The sequence below is a fragment of the Girardinichthys multiradiatus genome, chromosome 3, assembly GCF_021462225.1.
Source record: "Girardinichthys multiradiatus isolate DD_20200921_A chromosome 3, DD_fGirMul_XY1, whole genome shotgun sequence".
Classification (NCBI taxonomy): Eukaryota; Metazoa; Chordata; class Actinopteri; order Cyprinodontiformes; family Goodeidae; genus Girardinichthys; species Girardinichthys multiradiatus.
Window position 1 is genome coordinate 4,362,224 of NC_061796.1, and position 20,608 is coordinate 4,382,831.

At 39.5% G+C, this 20,608-nt stretch overlaps 1 protein-coding gene across 1 annotated transcript; it reads right to left on the minus strand.

Annotated features, from left to right (window-relative positions):
• Window positions 1-785: 785 nt before the first annotated feature.
• On the minus strand, window positions 786-18,246 carry colq (collagen-like tail subunit (single strand of homotrimer) of asymmetric acetylcholinesterase). Its single transcript, XM_047361480.1, has 17 exons — window positions 18,017-18,246; window positions 15,434-15,543; window positions 15,174-15,275; window positions 14,391-14,435; window positions 14,218-14,244; window positions 13,446-13,517; window positions 12,244-12,306; window positions 12,135-12,161; window positions 12,014-12,058; window positions 11,907-11,942; window positions 11,690-11,770; window positions 9,503-9,599; window positions 8,871-9,001; window positions 3,589-3,708; window positions 3,346-3,487; window positions 3,143-3,245; window positions 786-2,540 (listed from the first exon to the last, which is right to left on the minus strand). Exons 1-17 carry the CDS (start codon window positions 18,111-18,113, stop codon window positions 2,471-2,473), a joined length of 1,368 nt encoding a protein of 455 aa, XP_047217436.1. The 5' UTR covers window positions 18,114-18,246; the 3' UTR covers window positions 786-2,470.
• Between the last annotated feature and the right edge of the window lie 2,362 nt (window positions 18,247-20,608).

A 20,608-nucleotide genomic window follows, 5' to 3' on the forward strand; every position in this document is an offset into this window, starting at 1 on the left:
AACCTATTTCCAAGGCTCCTACATAGTCTTGAAACCTATGGAACATGATTTAGGTGTATTTCAGGTCTGGATAACAGGTATAGAAGAGTATCCATGTTTTCAGACTTTATTCCCTGTCCCATTGTTTACATGAGAAATATTTTAGTTTCTATTTATAAGCTGCTCCTATCAAAACGCTTTCAATTCAAGTCTGCTTAAAAGCTGTACACATTTTTTTTTCTTCATCCACCACATCAGGATTTTATTTTAGACATAACTTTTTTTTTTTTTTTTTTGCAATACTGAGTAAAACCACACTCCAGGGTGTCTTGGATCAAAGATTTCCTGTATATAAATTACTCAGGCGATCGAAGAAAAGGTGGATTTTTGTAAAGGAAACTGGTAAAAAATTCATAGAAGTTTTGTATCTGTCAGACAATCCATTGTCGTCCATCCATCCTTGGGGTGTTTGCAGGTTTCATATTTAGAGCCTGACCTCTAGAGAATTCATGGTGAACTCTGTCTGTTCACTTGATAAGTGGATCTAAAGCTGACTGTATCATCTGGAAATCTAACTTTGGGAAAATATTTAATTTTTTTAAAAGAAAATTACAAAAGAAACCTGCATCTTCTGAATCTGAGAAGCAAGAATTCCTATCCCCACAGCATGATGCTGCCACCACCACATGTGCTTACCACCTTGTCTAATGCAACACTCAGAGGAGCTGTGGACAAAGCCAGTTTTGTTTATACATTTAGCGCTGAAATGTCAGCAGCATTTACCTCAGTTCATCAATCACATTGAATAACTGAAATTTTCTTTTATTTCATTCTTTTCTCAAGTTTCCACAGCTACTGTAAAAATCAATCAGAACAATAAAAACAACACAAATCCCGGTCACAGTGCATAATAACTTCACAAAGCCTGGCGGTACAGTACGTGACCACATGCATGTTCCAGCGTTGTTGTGCATACACAGAAACACACACAGACACAACAGTCACAGCACAGAGTTCTAACAGTATTTCACCTTAGTTCATGGCACAGTTCTTCACTATAAGGTTCGTCATACATACAGTAATAAGCTACACTCAGGACAGGGCACTCTCTTAAGACACCTGCTATACCAATGAATCGAAATGGAGACTAACAAAACAACACTTGACAAAACTGGTGTATTTCATACCATTATGCATGCAGACATGATGCATTTTTTTCCTTGGCACTGCGACTTATACAATAGCTTATGGAAAGTGTCAGCTTATATCGGCACAGTCATTTTCAGCACACAGCAGACTACATCTACGCAGTTAAGGATACCGATGAGTTTCTCTGTTGCTTTATAAGACAAAGACTGGATAAAGAGGTATTAGAGTAGATACAGTAATGACATTAGAACAGACAGGAATTTTTAATTCCTCCCCCTTTAGCAGCTACAGATACGCCCAGCTGGTTCTGTGCAATGAGGAACATTTAAGAGCATTAACAGTTTCAAGCCTTCACATCTTTTGTTTTTGCTTTGAAGCACAGGGGAGGAACTTGATTATGCAGGGTTGCATACTGTATATGTGTCAAAGCTTTTGAAGAGTTATCTGTGTGTGTGTCAGAGTACAGTAAGAGACATTTTTCAAACAAGAAACACAGTGAGGCATGTGTGGAGCCTGTTCCTGAGTAGGTTGTTAAATTTCTGAAATCTTCTCCAGACTGAGTGTAACTTAAGTTTTGACATATACTGAAGCTAAGTCAACCTCTGGAGGTTTTTGGACCTTGTGTCTACAGAAACAGTCTTGTTTAAAGATCCAAAATATCTTAATACTGAAAGAGTAGAGTAGTAAAATAATATAACTATTTTAAGTGTCCTGTCCTGGTAACTTAAGTAAACAGCAGGGTGGGTCCGGTTTCCTTGCAGTGTCAGACGCAGTTTTAGATACTAATGTTGTGATAAGCATGTTCTTAGCCCAGCTTCATGCAAGAGCTGTTTGCCATCATTCACCCTACAGTAGACTATCTCTTGATGTCCGTCTGCATCTTCTGTTTTTTGCAACAGTAACTGGGTCACGATAAATGCACTTCTGTTCCAGCTGCTGCTTGTCTGGAACACATCCCAGTGTTTCTTAATAAGCTCTGCATGGCCTTCACACAGCTGTTGTATTCAGAAGGTTTGGTTCCTGTCCGGTCCAGAGTGGCGACGAGGCCTGTTGAAGTCCTGCTTGTTTAGACAGAGTGCAGCTGTCCTGCACGCTTTAGACTTGCAGATTTTTTGCCTTCATCGCAGGGTGGCATCTCTGCAGAAAACCAGATGAGTTATGAGTGCATTTATACATTTATGTCAGGGTTTTTGTCCTTTTCACTTCAGAACATTTGTTGGCTCTACTGTCTGAGTCTTGCTTTTTTAGAGCATTTTTTTCCCCATTATTTGCATGAAAATAGTCCCGTCATGTGTCAAGCAGCAGCACACAAAAGATCCAGCTGCACACTCCAGACTCGTCCTCAAGTGAAGAATTTGCAGTTTGTAGAGTCAAGAACACAGTATAGTGTGCACTTAAGGAAACCATAGGACCTGTAATTGTAGAAGAAAAGCACATAGTTTCAGATTATTATTATTTATCACACAGTAATATGCAATAATACATCCAGTAGTTTTTTGTTTTTTTTATGTCCACTCTAATTTCTTTTCACTTTTAAGTTTTCTTCTTGTTTTCATTTAAAGAGGGTTTTGAGCAATATTTCTTAAGCCTTTATTCATTGTTATTTCTTCAGCCTTGATAAAGTTTCTTTGGACCTTGGCTGCTTTTGCATGTAGTTTCTTTTGCATTATCTGATCATGACGGCCTGATATGCAGTGTGTGCTTAAAAATTCGTACAGTGGACAAGTGGAGGGCAACCATTGAAAGGTGGACCCTTAAATAAACATCTAGCGCGGATGAACCATCTGAAGGACCCGAGAGATGCACCGCCTTGTTGGTGCTAGAAAACTGGTTTTGTGTAGATCTTCAATTAATGAGACTGGAACAAACAGTCTTTGCAGCAGGCCGATAGTAACCAGATACCTGAAGATTCCCTCTAACGTTTGTCGTTAATTCATCTGCGCTAAAATGTGAAGGGATGATGACCGAATGAAGACATTTACACAGTGCTGTTGACCATAAGTTTTATACTCACCCTGGAAGATATGAGTTACATGTTTGGTATCCAAAGTCTTTTCCATCACACTCTTCAACCCCTTCATAGCGGTATCCGTCTCCACAGTAAGCACGTTTACACTCTTCAGTAAGATGAGACAACAGGAGTGTGGAGGTCAGGTTATACGTGCACAGCAAAGTACAACTAAGGAGCCTGTTAAAGACTATTTCACATGGACTTACTGACACAGCCGTCGGTGACGACTCTGTTACGGTCATCACACTCCTCCCCATTGGAGATCTGCACTATCCCGTCACCGCAGTAACCCTCATCATCAGGTGCATTTTCCGTGGACTGGAAGGGCGTCATCTGGAATGGAATAGTCTTTTGCAGAATTTTAGTGACTTAAACAAGGAAAACTTGTTTGAGACTTTTTGTGAGCTCAGCAAGAAAACGACTGGACAGTAGTCTGCATGCAGCAATACCTGGATTGGCAGCCAGCCATCAATGTCTTTGAAATAGAGGGATCTCTGGTCTTTTCGGAATGCGAGGGCATTGTCAGTGTGAAGGTGCTCCAGTTCTTCCTCATTACTCACCACAAATATCTGAAATGAAAATAAGATGATTTTCAGAATTGTGTGCATTTTCATGGCTGAGTTCAGTCTTGTTAAAGTAGACAATGAATACCTTTTCTGCTGTATTAAAATCGTATAACTATACTCTATTAAAAATAATAAAATACACTTGATGGCTAAAAATTCCGAGGTAAAAATATGTATTTGTCTGCTGTTTATAAAAGTACTTTGAGAGGGATCAATGCTTTTGCAAACTTTTTCACGTGTCGTCTTGTTGCAACCATTAACGTTAATGCATTTTATTGTTAATGTGATAGGCCAACAAGTAGGCGATTATTGTGAAGTGTAAAAACAATGATATATGGCTTTCAAAATGTTTTACAAGTAAAAATCTAAGAAATCTGGTAGGCTTTGTGTACAGCCCTCTTTACTCTACTATTAAATAAAAATCTAGTGTCTCAACAAGAAAACAAACATTGCACATGACTGAGCACAACATCTCCATGATAATGCATGGTGGAGGCAGCATCATACTTTGGGGATACTTTTTTTCAGCAGGACAAAGGAAGTTTGTTAGAGTGTATGGGAGGATGAATCGAGCTAAATGCAAGGGAATACTGGAAGAAAACCAGCAGAGGTTCACCTTCCACCAGGACAACAATCCTTTGTGTGGATCCAAAAAAAGAGTAAAAACACCTTTAGCTACAGGGGTTGGACAATGAAACTGAAACACCTGGTTTTAGACCACAATCATTTATTAGTATGGTGTAGGGCCTCCTTTTGCGGCCAATACAGCATCAATTCATCTTGGGAATGCAAGTCCTGCACAGTGGTCAGAGGGATTTTAAGCCATTCTTCTTGCAGGATAGTGGCCAGGTCACTACGTGATGCTGGTGGAGGAAAACGTTTCCTGACTCGCTCCTCCAAAACACCCTAAAGTGGCTCAATAATATTTAGATCTGGTGACTGTGCAGGCCATGGGAGATGTTCAACTTCACTTTCATGTTCATCAAACCAATCTTTCACCAGTCTTACTGTGTGCATTGGTGCATTATCATCCTGATACACGGCACCGCCTTCAGGATACAATGTTTGAATCATTGGATGCACATGGTCCTCAAGAATGGTTCGGTAGTCCTTGGCAGTGACGCGCCCATCTAGCACAAGTATTGGGCCAAGGGAATGCCATGATATGGCAGCCCAAACCATCATTGATCCACCCCCATGCTTCACTCTGGGCATGCAACAGTCTGGGTGGTACGCTTCTTTGGGGCTTCTTCACACCGTAACTCCCCCGGATGTGGGGAAAACAGTAAAGGTGGACTCATCAGAGAACAATACATGTTTCACATTGTCCACAGCCCAAGATTTGCGCTCCTTGCACCATTGAAACCGACGTTTGGCATTGGCATGAGTGACCAAAGGTTTGGCTATAGCAGCCCGGCCGTGTAAATTGACCCTGTGGAGCTCCCGATGGACAGTTCTGGTGGAAACAGGAGAGTTGAGGTGCACATTTAATTCTGCCGTGATTTGGGCAGCCGTGGTTTTATGTTTTTTGAATACAATCCGGGTTAGCATCCGAACATCCCTTTCAGACAGCTTCCTCTTGCGTCCACAGTTAATCCTGTTGGATGTGGTTCGTCCTTCTTGGTGGTATGCTGACATTACCCTAGATACCGTGGCTCTTGATACATCACAAAGACTTGCTGTCTTGGTCACAGATGCACCAGCAAGACGTGCACCAACAATTTGTCCTCTTTTGAAATCTGGTATGTCACCCATAATGTTGTGTGCATTCAATATTTTGAGCAAAACTGTGCTCTTACCCTGCTAATTGAACCTTCACACTCTGCTCTTAATGGTGCAATGTGCCATCAATGAAGACTGGCTACGAGGCTGGTCCAATTTAGCCATGAAACCTCCCACACTAAAATGACAGGTGTTTCAGTTTCATTGTCCAAGCCCTGTATGTGCTGTACATAAAAACAAACATTCAGCTAACATTTTTTTATTTTATATTTAGTGACATCATTGCCACATGCCACTTTGGATGGAGAAGCTCTTCTTTCTAGGAATCTGGCCGAATGTATTAGTACTCTGACAATCCAGGGTTCAGACCAGGAAGCAGGGTCGTAGTGTACTCTCTGCAGCTTCTGTACTGCTACCCACCCATTACCCTATTAAGACTACTAAGTATCTGGCCCACAAGCAAAATTGAATAGATTAAAAGGAGGAGTAGCAACCATCTTTCAGTCTGATTTAGTGATTAGTCCCAGACCAATTAATAGCTACAACTCTATTGAATATTTAATCCTTAGGTTTTCCCTCTTCCAAATTGCGAAGCACTAAAACCACTTCTGTTTGTTGTTTTGTACCATCCACCAGACCCTTACTCTCAAAAAGTCTGAAAACTGATCAAAAAATTATCTGATTTAGAGTTAAATACAGATAAGGTTATTAAAGGGGGGGAGACACCTTGTATACTTTTAAGCCTAGGCTTATAACTTTCCTTTTGATAAAGCTTATAGTTCGAGTGGCTTAGGTTATCCTGAGCCATCTCTGTAGTTATGCTGCTATAGGCTTAGGCTGCTGGAGGACATAATGACCAGTTTCCCTCTCTCTGCTACTTTCTCATACTACTCTCCAATTTGGCATTATTTGCTGTTATTTTAGCTTTTAACTTTATGTTCTCTCTCTTTTCTCTTCCTAGCAGCTACACCTGGCCTGACTCTGTGTCTACCTGTGACACCTTCCTGGAGGGGGGGCATCATCCAAGCTTCTGCTGGCAACAACTTAATGCTCACCTTCTACCGATGATACACTTGGCCCTGTCTTTCAGTGTTTAACCCTATTTTTCTCCTAGACATAGTTACTGACTGAGCTTTTACTTTGACTAACAGTATGTGCTCTCTCTCATACTCTAAACATGGAAACTGGCTCAGAGTTTCTGAGATCTAACAGAACCAGTACAGACACAAGTCCATTATCTGAGGCCATAAGAATATCATTAGTGACTTTCAGCAGAGCTGTTTCAGTGCTATGATGAGCTCGGAAGCCTGACTGAAACTCTTCAAACAGGTAATTCCTGTGTAAATGCTCACACATTTGATTAGCAACTATTTTCTTGAGAATTTTAGAGAAGAATGGAAGATTGGATATAGGGCTGTAATTTTTCAAGTCATCTCGATCAAGCAAAGGTTTCTTAAGTAAAGGTTTAATTACAGCTAACTTAAAAGCCTGTGGTACATATCCATTTACTAAAGATAGATTAATCATATCTAAAATGGGGCTGGCAATCAGAGGGAACACTTCCTTAAATAATCTGGTTGGGATTGGGTCTAACATACAAGTTGAAGGTTTAGATTAAGCTAATATTTCTGATAACTCAGGAAGCTCCACAGGATCAAAGCAGTCCAAACACAGATCAGGTTCTACAGTTACTTCCAATGTTGTCTCACTTGCTGAGGATGAAGTAATCATCTTCGGGAGTATGACAAAGATTTTCTTTTTAATAGAATCAATTTTATTTAAGAAGAATCCCATAAAGTCATGACTGCTAAGAGCTAAGGGAATGGATGGTTCAACAGAGCTATGACTCTGTGTAAGTTTAGCAACTGTACTAAAGAGAAACCTAGGATTATTCTTGTTCTCTTCTATTAAATGAAGAGAAATAAGCTGTTCTAGCTTGGCGAAGTGTCTTTTTATACAACAGTAGGCTATTTTTCCAGATTAAGTAGGAATCCTCTAGGTGTGTAGAGCACCATTTTCTCTCCAATTTTTTAACATTGTGCTTTAAACTATGCAGCTCTGAATTAAACCAAGGAGCCCGCCTCCTATGAATGATTACCTTCTTTTTCAAGGGGGCTGCATTGTCTAATGCATCACGCAATGATGAAGAAACACTATGAACAAAAGAATCAATTTGTGAAGGGGAAGAAACATAATTATTGCCCTCCACTGTGCTTTTCAGTGATAATGAGGAAATTAAAAGTGGAACAGATTCTTTAAAGGTTGTTACAGCATCGTCTGATAATGATCTACTATAATGAAATTTTCTTTCAGGTGTGGAGTACTCGGTTAAATTAAACTCAAAGATTATTAAGAAATGGTCAGACAGGACAGGGTTATGAGAAAATCTTTACACTCAATGCCATATGTCAGCACAAGGTCCAGAGAATGAAGACAAAGGTGGGTAGGTTTGTTAATGTTTTGAGCAATGCCAATTGAGTCTAAGATATAGCATTTAATGCTATCACTTTCAGTGTCAACATGAATGTTAAAATCCCCCACTATAATAACTTTATCTGTATTTAACACTAAATCAGATAAAAGGTCTGAAAACTGATCTAAAAATTGAGAGTAAGGGCCTGGTGGACGGTACAAAACAACAAACAGAAGTGGTTTTAGTGCTTTGAAATTTGGATGAGGAAAACTAAGGATTGAATATTCAAAAGAGTTGTAGCTATTGATTGGTCTGGGACTAATTAATAAATCGGACTGAAAGATGGTTGCTACTCCGCAAAATAAATCAATCTGATTGTCACAAATCAGGTCACTAACTAGCAAAGTCTTTGAAGAGAGAGATCTTATGTTCAGTAGGCTACATTTCATTGTTTTATTTTTCTTTTCGGTCTGAGTTGTGTTTATTTTTATGAGATTTTCCTGATTTCCTCCTTCTAGATTATTTTTTAATCTATTCAGTTTTGGCCGTGGCGAGACACTGTCTTAATAGGGTAATGGATGGGTAACAGTCCAGAAGCTGCAGAGAGGAGTATTAAACTACAACCCTGCTTCCTGGTCGTAACCCAGGGTTGTCAGAGTTTTGGAGAACTAATAAATTCGGCCAGATTGCTAGAAAGATTGGTTGAGGTGCAAACACACCCTCCATTTCTGCTACCTGTATGACCCCTTCTCTTTTCCAATGGTTAGAATCAGTCTGACAGAGACATGTACCTTCAATCCTTGTGATTTTTAGTATAACAAAGGCCACTAGTGGGCTCTAGATGGACAAACTATCAGTGTATTGTTTTTCTTAGTACCCCTACACATAGCCCATTCTAAAATGGTTTAGAGTTTGGCCCATTCCAAACCCTTTGTGAAGTGCCTTGAAACGACATGTGTTGTGAATTGGAGCTATATAAATAAAACTGAATTGAATTATCCTTTTGACATTAACACAACAGTTTCCTCACCACAGGCACTTTTGGATAGTTTCTTATGTGGGCATGAGCATCAAATGGAGAAGTACTGAGGGAGCTGCAGCTACACTTCCCAGGAAGACCTGGTGGACCTCGAGCACCTTTGGCTCCAACCATGTAGAGTCCTACAAAAACAAAGAGGAATTACCTACATACATATTAATGAAAACATTTTTAAAAAGCTAATCAATAATATAAGGGTACAGGCGACAAGAGTTAACACCAGAAGTCATTTTAAACAGTATCATTGATTCATCTATCAAGAAGCAGACTCAATCAGCTCTCAAGAGAAATGTCACTTTGATTATGTGGTGACATAATATTTTCTAAACTGTAGGGGGGACTGCCATGTGTAAACTTACTTTAGCCACATGATGTCATCATCACAGCCTCCAGTTTCAACTTGGGAGCTCAGATTTCTTTACCACTATACAAGCCTACTGGTGATACAGCATTCATTGCTCTAAGCTGTGCTTTCTTTTTCTGATTTCTCTCAGCCATCAACAAACTTTCAGTCAAAGAAATCAACATTTTTTTTAAATCCATTTGAAATCTATGTTCTGTAAATTCACTAAGAAATGTGTCTGTTTTAAATCAAGAGACATTTAAATTCAGTTGCAATGCACCTGTAGCATGTAAACCAGGAGGTCCGGGATGACCAGGAGATCCCTGTGGGCCCGCAGGTCCAATAGGACCAATTCTTCCAGGGTCTCCTTTCTGTCCCTAAAGCAATATGGAGTGGACAGATTTACAATAAATCCTAACACTGTGTTTCAGAAATGCTAAGGGCAACTTCAGATATACAATGCCACATTCAAGCTTTGTTTTTGAAACTAACAACACATACAACAACCAAGCAGCCATCTATTTATGGCAATAAATGTGTTTGTTTTAGTTCACATAAGCACAAAATACACCTTTTCTACAAACAAAATTGGGGGAAAAAAATCTAAAAAATCAAAACAAAAATAAACAAAAAGAATCTGTTTAGGTTAAATTTGACAATAAGACATACCAATTGGATTGTTTTATTTGCAACATGCATAGAACAGTTGCTGCAAAAGACTGGAAATGTCATTGTGCTGAGTTTTTGTAGGACCAGAGTGCAGACGAACATTCGGGAGCAGGATGGTGAGTTGAAGAGTCTTTCCTTTAATAATAATAATAATAATAATAATAAACAAGAACTACTTACATGGGTAAGCAAGACAGTGAAACTGACATGGAGCCAGGAAGCAAGCAGGGTAGCATACAGGGTTGATAACAGGGATGTAAACAGGAGGAACCAGCAAGGAACAATGAAAACCAAGAATCTAATATACTGAGGGAAGTGGGGTATGAATCAATAAACAGGGAGACAGGCTGATCAGAACAGGTGTGGATCAGGGCTGCATGGAGACCGAGGGAGTGTGACCAATTAGTATGACGAGCAGGGGGTGAACAAAGAACTAGACTAAATAAAAAATAAAAAACAGGAATAAAAAAAAATCTAAAGGGAAATATAACTAGACACCACAATAAGAAAGTAACAAAAACTAAACAAGAGATTCATTAGACCTGAATGAACAGAAAACACCTAGCTGAGAAAAGATAAGGAAACACTGGCACTGGCTGAAAAGAAGGAACAAAATACAAACTCAAAAACCTAACACTGGCAGATCATGATAAGAAAAGTAAAAAACAACAGAAGTTTATAAAAGATAAAGGAATAAAAACAATGTTATGCAACTCTTATTCTGTTTAAGAAATACGTTTCCCACAGTAAAGATGTGCAGGAAATAGCAACTCAAAAAGTTAAGAAAATGTATTAGTTCTAATTAATATTTTTAAACATATATTGTAATCTGAATCAAGACTATCAATAAGTTGCACATTAGTAATAAAATAAATAACATTTTGAAACTGCATTGAAATATATATATATATTTTATGTTTATTGACACAATCTATATAAACCCCAGTAAAAACAAACAAAGAGATAAATAAATAAGTAAACATCACCATTTTGACAGAGCTTCATTGTGTGCTTTAAATGTTTTAACTTTAATAAATGCCACCAGTTCATTATGCTTGGAAAGAAATGCTCATCGTGAGATGTAGTGCCGTCAATCACCTTCAACCTGACTGAAGCCTTTTTTAGCAAGGTACTTTTCTGTAATAAACAAACGGTTCTTTTTTTGCAGAAAGACTAAATGTGAGCTGCCTTCCTTGTTCTCATCAATTAAACTCAGATCAGCCAATCAGAACATCCTGCATATAGGACATGGTGCACGTTGATCATTAGGTGCCTAAAGTTTGAATGTCTGCAATCTCAGCTCGTCCTTTAGCTGTTTTGTAAACACACATCATCAGATACAACTAAAATCTACTTCATTATTCAAGCAGCCATCTCAAAATGTTTTGATGATTACTTTCATCCTATGACCCACACTTGATGCTTCTGTTTCCTTCTTTAGCCAACTGTAAATATATTTCTGCTCTTTAAGTGTTACTGATCATTTATGTTTGAATTTGTCTGTTTGACCTATTTCCTTTATTTGATTTTTGTATTCTTCAGTCAAAGATATTGATACCTGATTTCCATTTCCTCATTTTGTTTGTGTTGCCTCCAGTTTCTAAAGGGTCTAAAAGTAAATTTCATCCAATAAAATTGTATACAAGCCAGTGATCTCTAACTTGAACATTTATTATTTCCTTACACTGAAAAATGTTTCCTCTGTGTATTGTACTCTCTTATGTGCCTGGTATCTGTGTGCAGACACGGTATCTTCTACACCAAAAAACAAAACTTTTTTTTTACATAAACTCCTCACCTGTTTTCCTCTCTTTCCAGGTCGGCCTGTAGGTCCTCTGTTCCCTGAGATCCCAGGCTCTCCTTTTGGACCCATTTCACCCTGCACAACAAATCATAGATGTATTCCAAAAGAAAAAAAAAAATCACTTAACTAATGTTTTTATTAGTTAATAAACAATAAACATCAGTCAAATGTCTAACATGCTTAAAATTCAGCTTGTTGGAGCATTACTTACCTTTTGTCCAAGCATTCCTGGGAAACCAATAACACCCTGTGGACAGAGGAAAACAGATGTTTCTTGTGGCACACTGATGTAAACTTCTGATGATGCATCATACTTACTTTGTCTCCTTTAAGCCCTGGCTCACCACGATCACCTCGAGAACCCTGCCAGGGCAAAACAGCGTGCTTCAGACGGTCTATTAGCTTCTTCTTAGTGAAAATAAATAGAATGATCACGTACCTTTTCCCCTTTGTACCCAGGTAAACCCTAGGATTAAAGAGATTTGAAATTATGAGACAACATTAAAAAAGGGTAAAGTTGGCACCAATGCTTTATGTGTGGATCATACCCTTGGTCCCATTGGTCCTCTAGAACTGGGCAAACCCATCAAACCCGGGTCACCTTTCTCACCCTGACAGAGCAATAAAAACATTTAAACCCATGGAGTGGCTTTATTTAAAAAAAAAACAACAACAAAAAAAAACACATCCGAACATACTATTAAAGCTCACTTTACAGCACTTTCTCCCTACTCTCCCCCACTACTATTTACAGCCTTGCAAAACTATTCATATCCCAGTTTCAAGATGAAAAGCTTCCCCACAGCATTAGTCTTAGTTTTCTTCCACTGCATGTGGACCAAAAAGTTTAATTTTGATCTCATTTGACCAGAGCACCTTCCAAATGCTTGCCATGTCCTCTGTATGCATTTTAAGGCTTCGTCTTGACTGTCATCCATAAAGACCAGAGTTTAAAAGTCCAGGACAAATATTTGTCCTGCCGACATATTTTTCCACCTGAGCTGTGGATCTCTGCAGCTCCTCAAGAGTTACTATGGGTCTCTTGGCTGCTTTTTTGATTAATCCTCTCTTTGTCCAGCCTGTCAACGTTCTGTGGACAGTACTAAACTGGTAGGTTTGCTCTGGCCAAATATTCTTTCCATTTTGAAAACTGCTCTGTAAGATGTTTAAAGCCTGATAGTTCAGTGGGTAGAGTAGTCGTCTTGACTTCTGAACAATGTGGGATGACTCCACTTCCTCAGCTGCATGTCAATGTGTCCCTGGGCAAGGCATTTAACGGCAAGTTGCCTACCACTCTTTATTGGTGTATAAAGTGCTTTGAGTTGTTGGTATGCCTATATAAATTCAAGCAATTGCCCATCATTTTGTAGCCTAATCCTGTTTCAAACTTCTCCACAACTTTATCTCTGACCTGTCTGCTATGCTTCTTCATCTTAATAAAGTGTTTGTTCACTATATCAGGGATGAGATTCAGAGTAAACATGGGGGTGGGTGTAATAAATTATTTGTCTTCAGATTTTTATTTGTTAAAAAAAATAAAGCAATGTATCATTTTCCTCTTTACTTCATAATTATGCACTACCTTGTCTCGGTCTGTCAAATGAAATCCCAACAAAATACCTTAAGCTTTTGTTGGGATTTTATGTTGCCACAAAATGTGGAAATGTTCAAGGGGTGTGAATACTTTTGGAAAGTGCTGCATTGGAGATATATTTTATAAGATCTACATTATGAGGTCTAACTTACTCACTTTTCCCCCAGTTGGTCCTTGCCAACCTGCCGGTCCCTGTTTCCCTGGAAGCCCAGGAGGCCCAGTCCGACCCTAATGTGAAACATCATCTTTATGAATTTATGAAATCAGGGCATTTAATGCCACTTTGCTTTACAGGTTTAAAAATATCAAAGAGAGAGAGAAGTCTACTCCATTAAATGACAGGCAGCACAGTGCAATATCTGTCCGGCCCTGCTGCAAATGTAGAAGCAGAACAGCTTTAACGAGCACTGTCACTTTGCTCCCTTTAATTAAATGATGGCTGTATATAGAACCGGGAGTCTTTGCTTGTTGGGAATAAAATGATTAATGATCTGGCTGAAGCACTAAGCTAAATTGCACTGCAGTGCTGCAAACCTGCTCGGTAAGGGGCTGCACTTACTGCTCCACCACACTAACAGGAACACTTTGGAGCTCACTTCTCTTATGCTTTGTGAAAAAACAACAAACAAAACAATGTCCTGATCTTTCAGTAAAGCTGTGCATGTCTTCCTTCTGGAGCAGGAATCCCAAGGCTGCATGTTGAATCATGCCATTGTGCATTACTGCGTTGTTTAGCTTCAGCAGCCCTGCAGCCCCTACATCCTGACAGCCTGCCTGCTCTGTCTCCTGTCAAGGTTGTACTTGCAAACAATTTCTCTCTTGATGTACACTCGCTTGCAGGGGAGGCAGGGGGATGCTTTGTGTCTTGTTTTTGAGAAAATCCACTTAAAGCAGCTAGGAGTATGGCATGATTAATGGGCAGTCTCACCTTTTGCCCAGGTCTTCCGATTTCTCCCTGACAACAGGATGCGGAGGAGAGGACAAAGACAGCAGGTGCTTAATGAACTTCCCAAAAGCATTTTTCTGTCATGTGGAACAGGTTGATTAAATCTGCATTTTCAGGAATAATGACAAGATTAGGAAATTAAATCAACTGCCTACTTTTTCTCCTTTAGGCCCTCTCATCCCAGGAAATCCAGGGGGACCCTTGTTAACATAAAAAAACACAAAATAATTGGTTATAAATCATATAGATAGCAATCTAAATTAGTTTTACTGTCCGCGACTTGCTTCTTGGAGAGCAGAGCTGCAGTTTTAATTAGCTGAAGGCTGACTGGTCTCTATTGCTTCAAAAAGTGCCTCGTGGGTCTTTTTCATAGACTGAACTACAGCTCAGCTGGTGGTGTAAGCAGAAGCCTCAACAACCTTTTGAGGTAAGCTGCCTATTACTAACTGAAACTCTAATTTCTCAGCAGTACAGGTCTGGCCCCACAAGCTCAAACTGAACCAAAAGGTTTTGATATCTGTCATGACTTGAAAACACAAAACACAAACGCATGCACCGCGTCCGCTGGTAATCCCTGGAATTTACGTGACACAGCACGCCTTTCCAGCTCCTCGGACAGTTTCTGAGAATGATGTGTGGCACACTGGCCAGCAGTGGAAAAAAGCTATTTGTGTCTCAGCTAAATGTAGAGCGTTAATGGTCTGTTGTGCTGCTAGGGCCAGAGAAATCCCCATCTCCTGCTCTGCAGGAACTATCAAGTTGGAGAAGAGATTGGGGCAATATATTGGCGGTGTAATTATTCCTCACACCTGGACCTTTGCGTGAAGAGGTTTGTAGTCAAGCCACATAATTGTTGATGTGTGAAGCAGGATGAGGTAGATATGTTGGAAGAATTTGATGTCAGCAACACGTTCCCAAATCCTAGTTTGGTGCTTTACCTGAGGTCCTGGGGGTCCAGCTGGGCCAGGAGGGCCCTGGACACAGGTTGAATCTTTACTCTTATGGCCAGACTCACTGCCGTGATGTGAGGTGTTTTCTTCCTGCAAAATATGAGTTTCATTTTCAAATTCATCTGATCATCATCTAGTTGTTACAACCTAAACAAAATACCAGGAGAACTGTAGTATCAGTTCTGCCTCAGGCAATCAAACACAGTACAACAGCTTGATACTCCACAATAGAAAGTCACATGACTCACAAGTGTGTAGCGGCGCCAAAGTGAAGGGGGTGGAGGAAAGAGTGGGGGTGGTGGAGGACTCAGTAAACAGCATGGTTTAAATCTCTTCTGCTGCTCCTGGCTTCTGAGAGCTGTGCACAGTATACATGCAGTCACAAATTACACCAGAGGTCAAAATGGTGTAAGGACCTTTCAAGTTAATGTGCTCTTCTAAATGGCAAGCTGTTTAAGCAAATTCAATATCCTTGATATCAGCCATTGCATTCACCATCTAGTTCTATTTTGCACTAGTTGGACATTGCTGGACATCATGCTCGTACTAGTTCAACATGCTGCTACAGTAGTTTAAAAAATACTCCTAGCTGTAACACTTTATGCCACCTAGTGACCCTTTTGTCCCACTAGTGGGAGCAAAAGGCCTACTAGTAAGCCAAAGTGCTGCACTAGGTGCAGAAAAGTCTAAACTAGTGCTCTTGACCCATTAGTCGACAACAAGACTAAACAAGTGGATGACTGTGTCATACTTGTTACTAGATGACTGGAATTCTGTCCACTGTTAAACTAGTGACCATAAAATTAGACAACTAGTTTGTCTAAAAAATTAAACTATTCAAATAAAAGAGGCTAAAAAGATGCTCTAGTTCACTAGTTAAAGATTAGATGATTGTTGTCTAGAGTACTAATAAGGTAAACTACCATACCAAAGCGTGCACACTAATCCACTAGTTGGCATTTTTAATTTCAAAAGTTAAAGGCAACAAAAGTTAAGTTAGTCATCTAGTAGAGCTTAGCTTCAATTAGTCAACTGGATGAAACTTTGTTAGTCACGACAGTGGTCAAAATATTTTAACTAACTAACTAATAGTACATAAAAAGAATACTAGTTGACTTAATGGAAGCCTTATTGGCTAAGCTAGGGACCTAATGCAACTAAAAATGTCAACTAGCTAACATGTACAGCTAGAAAATGACTGTACTAGTTACACTACAGTTAAATTACTAAATGTGCATTAGTTAACTAGGTGAAGCTTTTTTGTCAGACTAGTGAACTAGTGCATTCCAAAATGTGAACTAGTTCACCAGAGAATGACATTGATGCTCTAATCATTAAAATATTACGTTGAAACGCCTACTAGTTGAGACATTAGTGCTATTTATGCATGTCTAATAGGTCTTCTGCTTATTGATGGACATTTGGTCAAACTAATTCAATATTTTGCTGCAGGTCTTTGAGAACTATTTTTCTACAAACACAGCCACCTAGTGGCACTTCTGTCACATTAGTAGGAGCAAACGCCACAATAGTCAAGTGTTCCACCAATAGCACAAAAATCTCAACAACTTGTCTTTTTGACAGTCTAGTCAAAGTCTTTTTATTGAACTAGTTGGCATTAAAAACCCTAACGTGTTTACTAGTTGACCCTAGTTTTGCTCTCAAGTTCACTCATTATACGATTTGACTATTTGATATTGAAGATTTTTTGTATTTGCTATAGTTAAATGGTACATCCAAAAGGTGACCACCACTGCTTGTGTGGCACATTAACTTACCAATAGGATTTTTCTCTCTTACTAGTTGAACAAAAGAGGTACTAGTTTGCAAAACGTGTTTTTCACCTAGTGCACTAATAAAACATAAATCACACTAGTTACTCCTTTTTGGGAGAGGTTAAACACTTGTAATGTTTAGTTGCACTAGTTCACTAGAATGGTCAAATTTTTTTCCATTAGTAGAGAATAAAAAAAACACTAATTGACAAGTTGAAGCTTTTTTGGCCATGCTAGTCCACTACTGCAACTAAAGAAACATCAAATTGTCAACTGGTATGACTAAAAAATGCTTACTAATTGACTAGCAACGCTGCTATTGGCCAATGTGTTAACAAGTATTTAAAACTTGTTTCCTAGTTAACTAATGTCACCCAGTCCTCAACTAGTGTGTTAAAAAGTGTCCTAGTTAGCACCACTGGTGCAGCACTTTGGCTTACTTTTGGAACGTCTGCCCTGCTAGATTTACTAGTAGCGCTAACAGTGTTTTTTTAACTATTGCTGCAAAATATTGGGCTAGTGTGGCCAAATGTCTAACTATGGCAGAGGGCTAACAAAGTAGTTGGTAATAAAGTATGGCTGATGTATTGAAGATATTGAAATTTTACCCCAATGGCTTGCCATACTATTACAACCCATTTCTGACCTCATCATAAACATAAGCAAAGAAATCTTTTATGCCTTGTCTACATGCAACTGCCAAGAAGGAACGATGTGAACTGATTCTACATATTTTGATAAATATCTGACAAGAGGGTACAAGATGCACAAGCAGCCTAAGCAACAAGAAAACAGGTGCAAAATATCAAATCATGACACCCAGACACAGATATGAAGTGCCTCTTACAGACGGACTGAAGCTGCTCTCACTATTTATAGAGGCATTTATAGTCTACCTCAAGGGAAATAGGAAAGCAACTCTACGTTATGATGAGATCATTGTGAAACTCAGAATCTGTGCTTTCAGAAGCTCTCAGCACGTGTAATGCATGCACTGGCGCAGTACAAGACACCCAGCCCACAGAAGTGCAAGCCCAGGGTTTTAAATGCTCCTACCTGCTGGGAATGACAGGAAGCTGTCCAGAAAAGAGGACTGAGCCAGGCAATAGGAAAACCACAGTGGCAGACACAGTCCAATTGTTAGAAGACTCATGCTGCCACAGAGAGTTGCCCGACTTTACGTCTGAGCCACAGCAGCCTTGAAACTCTGCCTTTTTCCCTCTGCTCCTCTCCCTCCCTCTCTGCTCGCTCACTCGCTTGTTCGGTTGGTTTCCCTTACGACTTCACAAGAGTGTACGCTGACCAATGCCCATTAAATCTTTCCTCCGCATCAGTGTGCTCTAAAATTACAGGAGACAGCACACCAGCTGCCCTCACTGCCAATATTAGATCTCTACTACTGTAGGGGGTCTTATTGTTGTTTCCACTCCTCTGTAGGGAGTCTTAATAAATACAAACCCACAGTCTGCTTCTCTGCAAATAGGACAATGTATACAAGTATTTATAGAGTGTCCTCTGTTAGGAGCTAATGCTTTTAATGTCTGTTTTTTTTGCAGGATAAAGTATATATTACTTTTCATTGTAGTGCCAAATTAAACACCTGCATTTCTAAGAAGGTTTTCTATTTGCCATTTAGGAGCTGTTTGAAGTATTCGCCAATTTATTCATCTTAAATCTAACTGACTTAGTTCTGTGTGTTAGGAAGAAAACTGTGAGTGCTGTGGAAAAGTATTTGCCTCCTTTCAGATATTTTTCTGTTTTTGCCTCTTGGTCACACTTACATGTTTCAGATCGTCAAACTAATTTTAATATCAGGCAAAGATAGTGTAAATAAAAAAATTCACTTTCAAATAATTAGGGGAAAAAATGTACAAAGCCATCCTGGTTCTGTTCATGGGAAAAGGTAATTGCCCCCTAAGCCTAATAACATGTTATCCCATCCTTGGCACTAACACAAATCAAGCTTTTGCTTTAACTGGCAATGATTTTGTTTTTACATCGCTGTAGAGTTCTGTCCCACTCTTCTATGCAAAAATGTTTTAATTCTCTCACATTGGTGGGTTTTGAGCATGAACATCTGTTTAAAGTCATTTCACTGTATTTTATTTGGATTTAAACCTTGACTTTGAATGGGCCACTCCAAAACGTTCATTTTTTGAGTTGTGCTTGAGCTTAAAGTCACATACTGTTGGTTGGACTTTCTACTTTGGGGTTTTCTGCTGGAGAGCAGAATTCATTGTAAGCTATCTAGGTACTGAGGCAGCAGAGAAGCCCCAGATTATGTATGATGTTCTTTTTCTGGCATGCCGTGTTAGTTTTGTGTCAGACATAAAGCAACAAAATTCTAGAATCAATCTAGAATTGCGCCGCTCAAGGTGGCAGCAGGTTGGAGTAGCTCTATTACTTTTGATTCTGATTTATTCTTTTTTGTTAACTATTCCTCTTGTGGTGGATACAGTGGATTGTTTTTATTTATTTTTTGACAACTGTCCTCTCCGGTGTCAGATGCTGTGCAGCTTGGAGGATTTTTCCTAATACTTTCTATTTTTGGACATTTGTTATGATGCATTGCCAAGGCAATAGGGTTGTTTCTTACAACCGGGAGCAGCTGATAAATATCTCAAAAGCTCAAATAATACTTCAACTACAACCCCAAATCCCTGATGAGTTGAAAAGGAGATGCCGTGGATGCAGAGAAGGAGCTAAGAGAAGAGAGAGAAGGAGGAAGTTCAAACCATCTCTTCCGTCGATTATGATTGGCAATGTGAGATCGTTGGAAAACAAGTTGGATGAATTCCAAGCCCTACAAAGGACCCAGCTAGAGTACTTGGCATGCAGCATTATGTGTTTTACTGAGACATGGCTGCAGGATCATATCCCCGACTCCAGCGTCTCTCTGCCGGGCTTTTTAATCATACGAGCAGACAGAGATTTAAAGAGGAGTGGCAAATGTAAAGGAGGTGGACTGGCAGTACTTGTGAACAACAGATGGTGTAATCCAGGACATGTCACTCTGAAGTGTCATCACTGCAGTCCAGATATTGAACTCTTGGCAGTAAGTTTCCGTTCATATTATTTACCCAGAGAGTTCACCAGTGTTATTTTGGCAACCTTCCGCTGTTGCCGACACTGCATGTGATGCCATCAGCTCAGTTGTTGCTAAGCTAGACACAAAACCCCAATGCTTTTGTGGCAATTTCTGGTGATTTTAACCATCCTTCACTCTCTGCTACACTTCCAACGTTTCAACAGTTTGTCAGCTGCTCTACCAGAGAAAACAAAACATTGGATTTGCTTTATGCAAATGTCAAGGACTCATACATCTTTACAACAAGACCTCCTCTAGGCAAATCAGATCAGAATCTTGTTTTTCTCTGCTCGAAATATAAGCCCCTTGTTCAGAGGCAACCTGTAATAAAGAGGACTGTGAGAAAATGGTCACAGGAAGATGAAGAAACTCTGCAAGGTTGCTTTGAGGCTACAGACTGGGACGCACTGTGCCAGCCACATGGAGAGGACATCAATGCCATGACTGAGTGTGTAACCGACTATATAAACTTCTGTGTGGATAACATCATCCCCACCAGAACCGTAAGATGCTTCCCCAATAACAAACCTTGGATCACCAGTGACCTGAAGGACCTGCTT

Excerpts from the sequence above, each read along its gene's own strand:
- colq (XM_047361480.1), bottom strand. The coding sequence starts at position 18,113 with ATGAGTCTTCTAACAATTGGACTGTGTCTGCCACTGTGGTTTTCCTAT. Across the intron at positions 9,600-11,689 it reads CTGGAAAGAGAGGAAAACAG|GGACAGAAAGGAGACCCTGG; the intron begins GTGAGGAGTTTA and ends ATATTGCTTTAG. Across the intron at positions 9,002-9,502 it reads TCCTGGTTTACATGCTACAG|GACTCTACATGGTTGGAGCC; the intron begins GTGCATTGCAAC and ends TTGTTTTTGTAG.